This window comes from Danio rerio, chromosome 2 (assembly GCF_052040795.2).
Source record: "Danio rerio strain M-AB ecotype USA chromosome 2, GRCz13ab, whole genome shotgun sequence".
Lineage (NCBI taxonomy): Eukaryota > Metazoa > Chordata > Actinopteri > Cypriniformes > Danionidae > Danio > Danio rerio.
Window position 1 is genome coordinate 39,354,885 of NC_141022.1, and position 15,991 is coordinate 39,370,875.

At 33.7% G+C, this 15,991-nt stretch overlaps 1 protein-coding gene across 2 annotated transcripts in view; it reads left to right on the forward strand.

The window, feature by feature from the left end:
* lamc2 (laminin, gamma 2) overlaps nucleotides 1-15,991 on the forward strand; it is a 38,615-nt gene that overhangs the window by 19,864 nt on the left and 2,760 nt on the right. For both annotated transcript variants that reach the window (XM_087241090.1, XM_087241089.1), the window contains 11 exons: nucleotides 1,993-2,169; nucleotides 4,513-4,746; nucleotides 4,839-4,975; nucleotides 8,629-8,785; nucleotides 8,877-9,082; nucleotides 10,798-10,877; nucleotides 11,892-12,029; nucleotides 12,127-12,271; nucleotides 12,913-13,062; nucleotides 13,300-13,414; nucleotides 14,323-14,519. In XM_087241090.1, coding sequence (XP_087097216.1) covers nucleotides 2,031-2,169; nucleotides 4,513-4,746; nucleotides 4,839-4,975; nucleotides 8,629-8,785; nucleotides 8,877-9,082; nucleotides 10,798-10,877; nucleotides 11,892-12,029; nucleotides 12,127-12,271; nucleotides 12,913-13,062; nucleotides 13,300-13,414; nucleotides 14,323-14,519 — 1,698 coding nt within the window. In that variant the 5' untranslated portion in view covers nucleotides 1,993-2,030. The remainder of the gene's footprint in view (nucleotides 1-1,992; nucleotides 2,170-4,512; nucleotides 4,747-4,838; nucleotides 4,976-8,628; nucleotides 8,786-8,876; nucleotides 9,083-10,797; nucleotides 10,878-11,891; nucleotides 12,030-12,126; nucleotides 12,272-12,912; nucleotides 13,063-13,299; nucleotides 13,415-14,322; nucleotides 14,520-15,991) is intronic.

The following is a 15,991-nucleotide window of genomic DNA, read 5'->3' on the forward strand; positions in this document are numbered from 1 at the left end:
ATTTTAAATAATAGAATGTATAAGAAATAAAATATAGAGCAGTCTGTAAAATAACAGAAAGCGTACTGGCAGTTTACGAAGGTTTTTAAAGTGTTATATACAACCCCAACCCAGACAAATTTATCACTTTAAACTATTGAAAAAATAAAAGTCTCTTTTTAAAAACTTTTCAAGATTAATAAATGTTGGAAGAATATACTCAAATTAAAAGCATAAATAAATGAGGAAAAATAAAAACATGAATGATTTTTTTTTTAAATAAAAAAATAATTTATGGGTTGTTTTACAGTGTAGAATTAAAGAATACTGTTAGGGTCAATAGCAATGTTTTTTTCAGCATCTTTCAGTATTTCTTCCTTTGGGTTCAACAGACGAACGAAACTCAAATAGGTTTGAAAAAAAGTGGATGATGATTAAATGACAAAATGTTTGTATTTTTGTTTTTTTGTTTTTAAAGATTTTTACCACCTCACCATGGTCATTGTTTGCCCAATTTACCCATGATATGTTTGTTTATGGCTAAACATGTATTATGTCAAGGTAATGTGCCACTATCTTAATAAAATAATGTCAAGAGTCATAAAATAATTATATTTAGCCATCATCTAACGCTAAAACAATTCTAAAATGGCATAATATATATAAATAATCAGCCTATCTATAACTGTCTCAGTGGGCAAAGGCCTTGCTTAGCAACATAGGTTGCTAAAACATAAGCGGCATGAAATTGACAACACAGTAAATAAAGCTGTGGCAAAAAATCGTTGGAGAAATCAATTCTGCATTGATGCATTCTTGTGCATTCGGCTGAGTCATGCAAGTTGGCTTTTGTGCAAAAGGAGATCTTGGAAAATGCTAACATTATCCTAATAGCACTGAAAGCCTATGTCAAACACTGCAAATCGACATCAAAAGCCATGCCTCCTAAACACATGAATGCTAACTAGACAACATCACTACAGTACATAATGTAACATTCAATGATGTTAAAACTTTACAGTAGATAGTAATTACTCTACCAAAAAAGAAGGCAGATTGTTGATGTTTTCCTGCCATTCTTTTTTGAGCCATGTCCGTAAATGTGCTGATGATGTAATCATTTCTGAATGAACCAAGTAGGACGTGTTCATGGATTAACATCTATTTTGATCCTGGAACAACATTCCTGTCAGCCGATCAAAATTAAGGCATATGTTTACCGTTTATGTTAAGTTTAGGCTTAGGGTTAGGTTTTTGCACTTCTACATGATTGTTATCCAATAATTAAACTCTCTGATTTTGGCTATAATTTACAGTTATGGTTGGCTTTAGGGGTAGGCAATAGGAATTATCAAACAAAATTGATGTTCCAGAATCGCATCGTACTTGGCAAAATTATGACGTGCCAGGTAGGACAGTCTATCATAATGTTCAGGCCAAAATTTTTGATTGGACTCTTTGGTTGGATTGATTTTTCTTGTTCTTGCGCTATACACAGGATATTAAAATACATATAAATACATTTGGGCCACATTTGGACCAGCATAACAAAAATAATTATTAATGATTAATGTAGGTTCAAGTGATATTTGGTAATTGAATAGATTGTAAGCCGAGAAATGGGTGTTTGTAAAGCATACAGCGCCATCTGCTTTTAAAAGCTAAGCTCAGAATCGATTCAAGAGAGAATAGCAATACATTTTAAAAATGATTTTTTTGCCACAACTCTAACAATAATTAATTAAAGCCATTATATAGGTAAATTTGGCTTTCTGGCACATATAGGTGTAAACACCCAGTTTTAAATGAGCTTTTATATTAATCAATTTTAACAACATGGGTCGTAAATAAAACAATTTTAGTAAAAATCTATGACTGAGACTTACTGAGAACCTTTATGTACATTTAAAAATCAACCATGGGTCATGTGTAACGTGTTAACGTGTATTTTGTTTTAGTTATGAAGAAAAGTTTATGTCTGAGCTGAGGAATGTGGATTTATTGTGTTTGCAGGAGGCTGTTACTCAGCTGATGAGATCCCGAATCTGCAGATGTGCCCTAGGGGTTATTACGTGAACCGCCAACTGTCCAACTCCTGCCAGAAGTGTCCCTGTCGCGAGGGTGATTCTTGCTATGTGATTGGAGGAACACAGGAGGTGACGTGCACCCGCTGTCCTCGCGGGACTACAGGTGAAAAACTTGTGCAAAACCAGATTTTCTTAAAGGAATAGTGCATACATACTAAAATTAACTTACATTAACTTACATACTAAAGCGTATTTGCTCTGAACTTATTTTCTCCTATTATTCTATCTTTTGTTATAACTATATAATATATTTTTCTAGAATGATTTGATGAATATGGTTGAATTTCCATTGTTATTGCTATGGCTACTAACACTGAAAACAATTAAAAGAACAATATTAATTGTTGATTTGCAAATACCTCGATATTGCAAAAACCTTGATCTCGTCTCAAATGCAGTGGCGATAGAGCCTTTGCAGTTGCGGGTCCAAAACTATGAAATAAGTTACCATCAAAAATCAGAATATTCAATCTATTTTTAAATCAATGGTCAAGACTCATCTTTTTTCGAGTGCATTTATGGCGGTTCTATAGTAAATTGCTTTTTTTTTGGAAACTTTTACTGTTGTTGCTATTGTTTTATATTGTTGTTTTTGTTGTTGTGAATTGCTGTTTTTTACCTGCTACTGCTATTGTACAGCACCTTGGTCAACCAAAGGTTGTAATTAAGTGTGCTCTAGAAATAAACTTTTATTTGATTTGATTTGATTTGGTTGATTTTAAGTAAAATAAAATGTTTAAAAATGTTTAAATAAATTACAATAATAACTTATTTATATATTTTTCATTTGTTTCAATAAAAACAAAAGTAATTCTAAGAAATTTATAAATAATAATAAAATCAGTACCTGAAATAAAATGAATGAAAATCAATACTAAAACATTTATCTACATATGTAAAAGGACATATGTTATCTACATATGTTGCTTTGTGTTGGAGGAAATGTGGTAAAATTGGAGATCATACCCACATTTTTTGGGACTGTCAAGGTTCAAGAATGTTGGAAAAATGGTAAAAAAGAAATAGATAAGATATTAGATAAAGAAATATTCTTTGATCCAGTTGTCTGCTTACTGGGAGCACTGTCCAAAGAAATGTTTAATGAAGAAACAAGTTTTGTCCTAAGGATATTATTACTGGTTGCAAAAAAAAAAAAAAAAAAAATGATAACAGTACATTGGATGGAAGAAGGTTATCCATAAGTAGCTCAGTGGATTCAGAGACTTAAACAGGTCTATGTAATGGAAAATGACTGCTTGTCTACAAGTGAAGACTGGTATTTTTCTGAAGAGATGGAAAAGTATTACGACATATTTATATAAGTATATTTAAAAGTTACTTAACCTGTCACTAATGTAATTTGCGGTAACTACAATGTAACACAATGCAACTTGATGTACAAATGTATCCCCTGAAAAGTAATTATAAAGGCAATACCTTTTAATTTATTCATTTATTTATTTATTTATTTATTTATTTATTTATTTATTTATTTATTTATTTATAAATTTTTTAATATAATAAAAATAATATGTGTTCCCTCCTCTGTAAGGGGTTAAATTGTTGGAGAAGGTGTTATTCTGAAAACAATATATTGAAAAATCCTAAAACATTTTTAAAAAATACTAAAACATTTTAAAAATGAAAAAAAAAAAATTTAAAGTTAATTTTGTAAATTTTAATTAGGATATAATTGTGATATATTTACTCATATTGTGTTTATCAGGTAATTTAAGAAACTGGCACAATCAAGCTGTAGAATGTCAAAAGGCTCTATAAAACATATAATTAATAAAATAATTCATAATACAAATTTTTCAGAGAAACTCAGAAATAAACTTAGGGTGCTTTCACACCTACACTTTTGTTTCGAAACGTATTTCGTTTGCCTAGTTAGCGCGGTTCATTTGGCATATGTGAACAGGGCAATCGCTCTGTTCCACGCCAAAGTAATCGCTCCGAGATCGCTTGAATAAGGTGGTCTCGGCTCGATTGAAACGAAACCTGAAGCGGTTCGATTGCAATGGGTCGGATGCCCACAAACAAGTGATAATCTCCCGGTAATCTCGCGTCTCCCTCCTGGTCCTCAAATAGGCATCGTCGCGCATCCTTCTCACCCCTCTGCACCGCATCTCTTCTCAGACACGTCGCGCACGCGCACCCTGTCAATCACCACCAAACCACTACCTCTCCTGACAGCTTAGCGGGACGCTGCAAAATAAACCCTGACACTCTGACCAATGTAAGGAGAGTTTACTCGCACGTGACTTGTTTTAGCTCTTTTGGTCCGATTAGAAACTTTGCAATGTGAAAGCGAACCGCTCCAAGAGCAAAGAGCAACAATGTAACAATTGTAATCTCTGTTTCGGAACAACTGAATCGATTCACAGGTGTGAACGCACCCTTAAGAATCTGCCCTTTTTTACTAATCTTGCATTTTCCTCAGGTTCCCGTTGTGAAATCTGTGATGATGGTTTTTATGGAGACCCTCTGGGAGAATACGGCCCTCGCAAACAGTGCCAGCCCTGCCAGTGTTATGGCCACGTGGACCAGAACGCTGTGGGCAACTGTGACCGGCGAACAGGGCAGTGCCGGAAGTGCCTGAACCACAGCACTGGCCCCAACTGTGAATACTGTGAAGCTGGATACCACCACAACTACCCCACAGAGCCATGCCAGGGTACAGATGATCACAAACCAAAATATAATACTCCAGACAGAATCCAAAAGCACTAAAGTCATCTGAGTGTTGCTTTTCTTTTCTCCTTGTAGCTTGTAACTGCAACCGACAGGGTTCTGTGTCCAATTCATGCAGTGATAAAGGCCAGTGCGAGTGTAAGGAAGGATATGATGGACTTAGGTGTGAAGAATCAACATGTCCATCCTGCTTTAATCCAGTTAAGAGCAAGGTAAGACACCAAGACAATAATCATTTGTTTCAAATGGGAATTATTGTGAGATATAATTAATTAGCATTTTAATATCACATTTTCTAGTTTAGTATATTTTTTTAAATGCTTTTTTTGATATGGTGGTCTCATGCTAAATATCTTGTTATTTTTACTGTTAAAAACTGTTGTTTTGCTTTAACGTTTTTGTGAAAATGAAACCCAATTTTTTAAAATTAAATTTCAAAAGAGCAGAATTTATTTGAAACCTAAACTTTTTCTAATGATATAAATGACTGCTGTCACATTTGATCAGATAAATGTTGATAAATGTTTTCTGCTAAATAATACCTTTTTTTATTATAGCTTTATATAATTATTTGTCTATGGGTCAAGAACGTGATGTCTGATTTTGGTGTTACTCATTTAAATTATGTATTTAAATTTAAATTTAAAACATATAACATAACATATAACATATAAACAAAACATACTGATTTGAAACAAAATGATTAAACAAAATTATTCATATTAATAATATAAATTATCATTTGGATTATTATTATTATTATTATTATTATTATTATTATTATTATTATTATATACATTATTATCTTCTGTGATGTAAAAAATATTTTGAGATTTCCCAAGTGATGATTAACACAGCAAAATTATTCCTAAATATAAGTATTTCCTATTAAAGTAAATTTTTTTCTTTTGGAGAAAGTTTGCTAACATTTAACACTTAAAAATTAATAATAAAATGCTGATAAAAATGCTAAGTAAATAAATGCAATAATAAAAGGCAACTGTTTTCAATTTGCTACAGAACAAACCAATGTTGACCAATGACTTTCTAATATACATACAGTTAAAGTCAGAATTATTAGCCCCCCTTTAATTTATTTTTTAAATATTTCCCAAACAATGTTGGGAAATGATGTTTGTCATTTTGTGATGACAATAAATGTGATGTCATTTTGTGATGACAATGTTTGTCACCCATGATGACAATAAATAATATTTTACTAGATATTTTTCAAGACACTTCTATACAGCTTAAAGTGACATTTAAAGGCTTAACTAGGTTATTAAGGTTAATTAGGCAGGTTAGTGTAATTAGGCAATTTGTATTGTATAACAATGGTTTGTTCTGTAGACAATCGAAAAAAAAAATAGCTTAAAGGGGCTAATAATTTTGTCCCTAATGGTTTTTAAAAAATTTAAAACTGCTTTTATCCTAGCCAAAATAAAACAAATAAAGCTTTCTCCAGAAGAAAAAATATTATCAGACATATTATGAATTTTTTTTTTTTTTTGCTCTCTTTGTCATCATTTAGGAAAAATTAAAAAAATAATAAAAAATTCAAAGGGGGGCTGATAGTTCTGACTTCAGCTGTATACACTTTCTTGACATTGTTTTTTGGTTTAGATACTAATGTTACACTGAATGACATTTTAGCTGTTGTCTTCTTTAAATCATGAGATTTAACCACTGAGAAATAATGATCATTTAGCTTGTGCTATCATGTCAAAATGAACACTTTACACTGTGCACTCTGAAAGAAGAGATGAGCGAGTCCTGCTGGGTTTGATGACTGTTTATTATCTGGCGAATGATATAACGGTATGCTGCTTTGGAGCTGATCTTGATCACTGACTGTGTGGGAGGAATTAAATGTGCCGTTTGCCCAGTGAGCTGCTCAGAAGACTGATCTCAATCTCACTGCATTTACCACATCCACATAACAACAGGGAAAAATGTTCATTTAAATCAAGACACTGCAGGTAAATAGAGTAAAACCACAACCTAATAATTATCACTATACTTCACCAGTTAATTGATTGCATAAAATGTAGTTTAAATATGCAAATAAGGCTTCATTCATACATTCATTCATTTCACAATAGCTTAGTTGCTTATTTATCTGGCGTCACCACAGCGGAATAAAATGCCAACTATTTCAGCATATGTTTTATACAGCAGTTGCCCTTACTGCCACAACAGGGGTGCGGATCCAAATGCAGGGTTTATTAGGAGAAAGGGAGGCAAGCAAGAGTCAACACAGGAACAAACAGAATGTATATGGGCAATCCAGAGTCGTAGGTGATAAACAGTAGGGATTGCTGACGTGAAACTGAAAATTCGCCACAGTGTTGAGATCCCGAAGTGCAAGTGATTCGAAACACTACACCGAAGCATGATCTGAAACACCCAGGTCATGTGACTTAGGTGCTTTGAAACACAGTTCATGTAACTTAGGTGCTTTGAAACACAGGTCATGTGACTAAAGTGATTCAAAACATCGGTCATTTCAGAAGCGTTTCAAGAGCGAATCTGCATTTGACTGACTGGGTCAGAATAAAACTCTGTCTCATATAGCCTAGTGGACCTTGCGTGTGCACACAGTTACTGTGCTGCAAATTACTTTTACTCAGAAATAATTGTTTTATGTGTTTTAATAATGTTACTGTTTTATGGTGAAGTCTAGATAAGATACAGCTACAGATACGCCATTAATATAGCATCATTTTTGTAACACTATAACAATAATTAATATTTTTAAAGTACTGTGATGGTTGGGTTTAGGGTTGGGGTAGACGGTAATAAATTGCAACAAATGGGAAATTTTATAAATAATATAAATAATTCTCATTAACTTCTGGCTGCAATTGTATCTGATCCAGCAACAACCCTGTTTTATGACCAAAACAAGACATACTTATTTACAAAGAGTTAATTCGGGTGTCAGATCAATATTAAAACAAAACATGTCACAAGAACAGAGCATTTAAGAGATGAGTTTCAAAATGTTTCAAAGCTACGACACATTTGCTTCGACTGTTTCAGTGTTTCATGAAGCCTCGCTTTGTCCACCACTAATAAACAGGTGAATGGTCAAAAGGCAGGCAGCATACAACGTAAATGAATAAACAAACAAAACAAAGCAAGGGTCTAACACGGCAAGGTAAGAAAAGGCCGTCCTAGTGTTCACAATGACAGATAAACAAGACTGTGTCTGTGTTTTTGAGAGGTTTATAAGTAGTCTGTGTAGCTGTGTCAGTTTGCAATCATTACCTGGGCCAAGTGTGTGAGTGAAGTGCATGATGGGATTTGTAGTGGAGTTGAATGTGAGTGTTGTTCAGCAGCCTGCAAGAGCAACACTGCTTGTGATCATAACAGTAGGAAAACATGTCTCTGTAAAAAGCTATAAAATACAGATAAGAATAAAACTTTAAAGTTAGTAAGTGTTGTTGAAGTGGAAATTTATGGCTTTTAAAAATATGTGTTGCAACTGAAATAGACATAATTTGATAAAGTGCTTAAAATAATAATAATACATTTAAAAAGTAATTTTTGTTTGTAAACGTTTCATGATTCATTTAAATAAACAAAACTAAAATAATTATTCAAATAAATAATAATAACATGTACTTAAAAGTCTATTTTGGAATCTTTTCTTTTAATTAGACTGAGTTTATGTTTATGTAAAACCACAACATCTCAAAATTAGCAGGTGCACAGAAAAACCATGTTTTCCTCTACAGTGTCTTACCTTAATGTAAAAAATTATATTAAAAAAAACTTGAAATGACAGCATTTAGCATTTGATCCAGTTAACATACAATAATGTAATTGATAGTGAACAAATGTTTATCATGTGTTTTTTTAGATAGAGGTCTATGCACGCCAGCTGCAGGAAATGGAGGATTTATTTAAGGGATTTGGAGGTAATGAAGCTCCGGTCAGCGATGCTCAGATGGACCAGGCTGTTCGGGCAGCAGAAGTCATGGTCCGAAACCTGGAGAGCAGAGCAAACGAACTCACAAGTAGGAAAATCCTTGCTTTGTCAGGTTAAATTTTGTTGTTTCCATTTGGCCAATTGAATATATGTTTTAAGAATTGTTTTGTGCCAAACAGACACGGAGAAACAGCTTCAGGATAAACTGGCGAGCATTAGCCGATCTCAGCTGAGGGAGGATAGAAACATGGAGGCTTTGTTGACAAGCGTGAATGGGATCAGAAACAATGATCAACAGTACAGGACAGAAGTTTCCGAAATCCGTAAACTCATCAGTGACGTCAGGTCAAAGCTGCAGCAGGCCAAACGGGACATCCAGGAGATTGTGAGTATATCTGTATTATGTTTTTGAACAGGTTATAGCTTCTTTGCAATGGGATTAAACATGATGACTTTTAAAGTGCATCCGATAAGTATTCATAGTGCTTCACTTTTTGCACGTTTTTTTATGTTACAGCCTTATTCCAAAATAGATTAAATAAATTTATTCCCTCAATTTTACACACAATATACCCCATCATGACAAACATATTAAAAATAAAAAAGCTGATAAATCACATGTACATAAGTATTCAAAGCCTTCGGCGTGAAGCTCTAAATTGAGCTCAGGTACATTCTGTTTCCACTGATCATTCTTGAGATGTTTCAGCAACTTAATTGGAGTTCACCAGTAGTAAATTCAGTTGATTGAACATGATTTGAAAAGGCATACACCTGTTTGTATAAGGTCCTAGGGTTGACAGTGCATGTCAAAGCTCAAACCAAGCATGAAGACAAAGGAATTGTCTGTAGACCTCCGATACACAGTATTGTCTCGAGGCACAAGGCGGAGGAAGGTTACAGAAAAATTTCTACTGCTCTGAAAGTTCCAATGAGCACAGTGGCCTCCATCATTCATAAGAGGAAGATGTATGGAATCACCAGGACTCTTCCTAGAGTTGTCCGGCCATCTAAGCTGAGTGATTGGGGAAGAAAGGCCTTTGTCAGGGAGGTGATCAACAACCCGATGGTCACTCTGTCTAAGCTCCAGTGTTCTTCTTTGGAGAGAAGAGAACTTTACCGAAGGACGACCATCTTTGCAGCAATAAACTGATTAGATCTGTATGGTAGAGTGGCCAGACCGAAGCCACTTCCAACCTGGAATTTGCCAAAAGGTATCTGAAGGACTCTCAGACCATAAGAAACCAAATTCTCTGGTCTGATGCGACTAAAATTAAACACTTTGGAGTTAATGCCAAGTGTTTATTTTGGAGAAAACCAGGCACCACTTATCACCAGGATACCATCCCTACAGTGAAGCATGGTGGTGGCAGCACCATATTAGTCAGGAAAGAGGGAGAGATGAATGCAGCAATGTACAGAGACATCCTGAATAAAAACCTGCTTCAGAGTGCTCTTGACCTCAGACTGGGGCGACGGTTCATCTTCTGGCAGGACAATGACCCAAAGCACACCACCAAAATATCAATGGAGTGGCTTCACAACAACTTGGTTAATGTCCTTGAGTGGCTCAGCCAGAGCCCAGACCTAAATCCTAATAAACATCTCTGGAGAGATTTGAAAATGGTTGCACACTGTCGCTTCCCATCAAACCTGATAGAGCTTGAGAGGTACTGCAAAGAGGAATGGGCAATATTCCCAAAGACAAGTGTGCCAAGCTTGTGGCATCATATTCAAAAAGACTTGAAGGAAAGGCTGTGAATACATGTGATTTTTCAGTTTTTTATTTCGCATAAATTTGCAACAATTTCAAAATCATTTTTCCTTTGTCATTATGGGGTATTGTGTGTAGCATTTGGAGGAAATAAATTAATTTAATCCATTTTGGAATAGGGCTGCAACATAAAAAAATGTGGAAAAAGTGAAGCACTGTAAATACCTTCCTTATGCACTGTATTTTAAATAAAAAATAATGTAAAAAAATCACAAGAGAGCCAATAATTTTGACTTCAACTGCATATAAAATGTGTATAAAGGGCTGTTGTTGTTGTTGTTGTTGTTTTGATAATGCTCAGCATTTCCCTCGTGTGTGTATTTCAGGAGATTCCCTCAGGTGATGCTGTGCCAGGCTCTGGCACCTTGTCTGATCTGGTTCAGAGAGCTGCTGATCTTGCTGAGCAGTGAGTTGTGTGTTTTTCTCAAACACTGCTAACAGTCAAACAACACAAACATGTTCTAACGCAAACAACATGTCCACTGCTTAGCCAACAAAGACAATAATTAGCAGTTTTGTATACAGTTTCTACACGCAGCGTCAGGTTTTATTGCAAAAGTAAAAAGAGATTTATTGGGCCTCATTCACCAACCATTCTTTTGAACAAATCTGTTCTCAAACCCTACTTATACACTTTTCACTAACATTCTGACACTCACTAATGATTTCTCATCTGGAATTTGTCCTTTTTTAATTTAGGAATTTTAATTTAAAAATATAGCGTTCTTTCATTTACAAAGGCACAGTTTTTTTGTTTTTGGGAGAGCAGGTTATACACAAAATAATGTAAACACTTATTATATCTGTACAACAAAAAATAGCTTTAATTTAGCCCTTTTATGGGAAACTATAGGGTGCTTCTTATTTTAATAAAAAATATCTGCCACATTTTTTTTTCAGTAGAATAATTAAATAGGACCTCAAAAAAAAGTATTTTAACCCTTTTGATGGGGGTTCACTCTATGGAATTCTTCAGTAAAAGGCAAAAAATGTATACGATATGAACGGTAAAATAACTATTATCTGGCACAATTTCACTCAAGAAGACATAGGATTCACTATTCTTAAGTCTGCTGCTTAAGAAGATGTTGTAAATCTTGGGTAAATTGTTTTTTCTTGCAGATGAAGTTTCTTGAGAACTAAAATTATTAAGAAGATATAGGTGAATGAGCCCCAATGAATCTTTGGCAATAATACTTCATCATAAAATATTAAAACTTGATAAACATATATTGCTATAATAACTTAATGATTATTAAATTCCATTACTTTAATTACATTTGTGACATTACTTGCATTTAGTGTTTTTTTTCGCCTGTGTTGCATGTGCACATTTTTAGGTTTTTACTTAACCACTGATTAGACTTCCATACCATATTTAAAATGTATATATAAAACTGAGTGAATGCTTTCCTATTAGGCACCAGGGTGAAGCATTGACGGTGGAGGGCATTGCAGACAATTCTCTGGCCCAATCGGAGAAAGCCCTGGACCTCATTCGAGGCATCATCAACCGAGAAAATAAGGTCAAAGACGAGATCAGGGACCTCAAAAGAGAGTATGTTGAAAAATACTTTTGAACTAAATCTCTGGCATTTATTGCGGAGTGGTAAGACTGAGACTGTGACCTTACTTTCTGCTGATGTATTCGTCAGGTATGAAGCGGATGTAAATAAAGTGCTTGACATGGACAGAAAGGCCAATCAACTAACTGATGCAGCTGGAAAGGAGAGCGGAGAGGCTCAGAATGCTCTTCAACAGTTATCTGACCTGGAGAAGAAACTTCCAAAGCCTCTCACGGTAGTGAATTAAATAGATTATTTATAAGTTATTGGAAGTCGTTGTTCAAACTCACATTAGCTTCCTTAAAATATGTACTTTGTAAAAGGAACGATGTGTTTGTTTGTTTCTTTCTAAAATATAAGAATAAGAAAATTAATATTGGAATATACATTTTTTTAGATTAAGTAATTTTATAAAAAAATAAGGCCATTTACAGGTAATCTCACAATTCAGACTGTTTTATTGCAAGACAATTAAGTGTAATATCATAACTTTGATTTTTTTCTTGCAATCCTGAGTTTATATGTCCACAATTAGAATGATGATTTTATTATTTCTTATTATAATTTTTTTCTGTATCATTTTCCCAATATTATTTTTCACAGTTGCTTTCCCCGCAACTCTGACTATTTAATATTATTTTGTGTTTATATCTTGCAGACTTCTTTTTCCTCAGAGTTTCAAATTTATTTTCTTGAAGGCTGAGTTTATATTTCATGCCATTCGGTTTTTTTATTTAACAATTGAGATTTTTTTTTTTTTTTCAAAATGTAATTTTTTTTCTTTGCAATTGTGCTTTTAAAGGCTTTCTTACATTTCTGATTCAATTTCTCTCAGTTTATATCTTGCAATTCAGACTCTTTCCTTTTTTTCTGCAGAAGGAGATTGCTGGTGTGGTTTCCATGTTCGATAATCTGAAGGGTCTGGTGGAGGGAAACCTATCGCAATACAGTGACCTACAGCAGTATATGCTCAATGAGCAGAAAGAGACAGAGGATCTGTTGAACAAGGCCAAGAATTTCCAACAGGTAAACAAAATCCTTCTGCAGAGAAATTCATAAATAAATAAATTCAATGAAAAAGATGTGCAAGAATGCGGTTAAAAATGATAATACCCGATAATTATATTCAAGAATTTGCAACCTGATTTACTTACTTTGTAATATGATTTACATTTTTTTTCTCAAATCTCTGTGCAAACACTAACTTTTAGTGCATTTTTAGATTAGCAGGAAACCTAAAAATTTTTTTTTATCTGATTTAAGATTCAAGACGAACTTCTTGCCAGGGCAAATGCAGCAGAAGCAGTCAAAAATCAATCTCTGGAAATCTTTGCCAACAACAAGGATAGCCTGGAAAAGACACTAGAGACACTCAAAGGTACACATGAGCGATATATTACCATTCAAAAGTTTGGGGTTAGGATTTGTTCAAAGTCTCTTTTACTCACCAAGAATGCATTTGTTTGATTTAAAATACAGTGACATTGTTTAAAGTGTCTTTTTGTTTCTTTGTTTGTTGGTTTATTTATTTATGTCTATTATGACAAATTAACATTTTCTGATTTTTTTTTCAGTCTTTGGTGTCATATTGTCCTCTAGAAGTCATTAAAAATGCTGTGGTTGTGCTCAAGGAATATTTATGTTGTATAGTAATACTTTTGTAGATGTTGTAAAGAAGTTCTGTTTATTATTTTTTAGTAAAAGTCATGATAGATTTGTTTCCCCCTGGGATTCTTTGATGAACAGAAAGTTTAAAGGAATGTTTCAACCAAAAATAAAAAATAAATTTATAATTTATATTTCTTCTTCTGTTGAACACTAAAAAAATATTTTGAAAAATGTTGAAAATGGGTAACCATTGATTTCCATAGTATTTGTTTTTTCTACTATGGAGGATGATAATAGGTAAATGGTTACTGGTTTCCAGCATTCTTTAAAATATCTTCTTTTGTATGCAACAGAAGAAAGACAATCAATCTGGTTTGGAACAAGTAAATAGTGAGTAAATGATGACAGATTTTTTTTTTTTCTGTGAACAATCCCTTTAAATGTTAATCATTATAATGCTTCGTTGCCTAATATGAATTTCTTTAAGCATTAAGAAATTAATTTTTAAAATAATTTTTATTTTACAATATCACATTTTTAGAGATTAAAGCTCGTATCTACCCCATACATCTATACAGTATATCTCAACATAATGCTCCATCATCATATAAACTACCCAGTACAGATGACCATAACCCTTTTTAAATGCCCATACTTCCCCTTTTCGTCTCTACTCAGGATTTGATGATCAGATTGGTGTTAAGAAGGATTTGGCAGACGCCGCCATCAGTAAACTTCCAGCGATCAATGCCACCATCCAGAAGGCCATCGCTGACAACATGCAGACTCAGGACATTCTGGACGCAATGGCTGTTCCCTTTAGGGACGCTCAGGAAACCATCGACACTCTCACAAGCAATGCAAACAAACTAGAGGTATAGAATCTTTGCCCTTTTATTTTGGAAAAACTGTTTGTACCACTGCTATTATTATGCTAATTTCAGTTACTCACAGCATATTTTTAAAGTATCCAATACAGACAGAGCGCATTTAGGCCACGCCAACACCATGGAGAAAATAATCAAACCTTCTCCACTGACTTTCTAATGAGGGAAGCTGTCATTTCTGACTTATAAAACAAAGCAAAACAATATCTCTATTAATATTCTATTTTAAGCTGCTTTGACACAATGTGCATTGTAAAACGCTATAAAAATATAGATGCATTGAATTGGATAGTCTAAAAGCTGCTATGTGACAAGATCTACAGTAAGCAAGCTAAAAAACTCATAACTTAGTTTTTATATGAGTGTTTAAGGACACAAAAGTAAAGCACAGTGTGTTACATTAGAGAACTGATGCTACACTAAAAAAGGACTTCTGTCGCTTGTTTAAAATACTTAATGAAAATTAGTTAGAACAACACAATTACTAGTTTTTTGGGGGGTGGACAACTGTATTGTTCAATCCACTCAAATGTGTAAAAAAAAAAAGATCAAGTTAATTGAATTGAATTGTGTTGGGACAAAATGCAGGTTGAATTGTGTTGAACCCAGCATTTCTTACAGTGTACGCCCTAATGTGAATCTGAAAACTAAACTGTATTAGTCTATGTTAGTGTCGCTTTTCTTAGCTTTCTTTTCTTGGACAAGTAATCCAACAGATGATATGAAAATGCTTTAATATTTACTACCATTTAAAATTAGTTTTATTATTATTATTATTTTTTGCTAAAACAATGTCGGGACAAGACAAGATTTTGGCTGTATTACCCACTTGAGCTACAGCACTTGCCAACATAACGCTAACATATCTGCTTAAAGGTCCCATGAAATAAAAATGTTTAATTTTAGATGTTAGTTTCAGTCTGTTAGTTTTAAGGATATCTATTAGTTGGGGTGCTCCAAAACACTGATAAAATTTACATTTAGAAAACATAAAACTTATATAAACATCCAAAGCTTGGCAGTTTGTCACTTACGCCTAAATTGATCAACGTTTTTTTTCACATCACCTCACTTCAGTTTCTCATCAAATCTTGACCAAGCAAATGCTTTTTAGTATCTGACATGCCCTGCCCCCTTCAAGATGCTTCTCATTTAATTTGCTTGTGCTTATCCACTCTAACTGGCAGAAATGTGATAAAATTAAACGCTATTGGTTGTTTTTTTAAGGGGAGGGGCTACTCTGTCCCACCCTATCTTAATTTTTCAGTTAAGATTACGCCAAACAATATAAAATAAAATAAAATGCACATTTCAAAGCACTTTACTGGATCTTTAAGAAGTTGCATTTTGCCATAATATAGTAGGCTACAGCATATTTTAACAGAATTATATAAAACTGGATTTAGGATATAAAACAGCATATAAAAACATAGTTGTTGTTGTTGTTGTTTTGTTTCTTT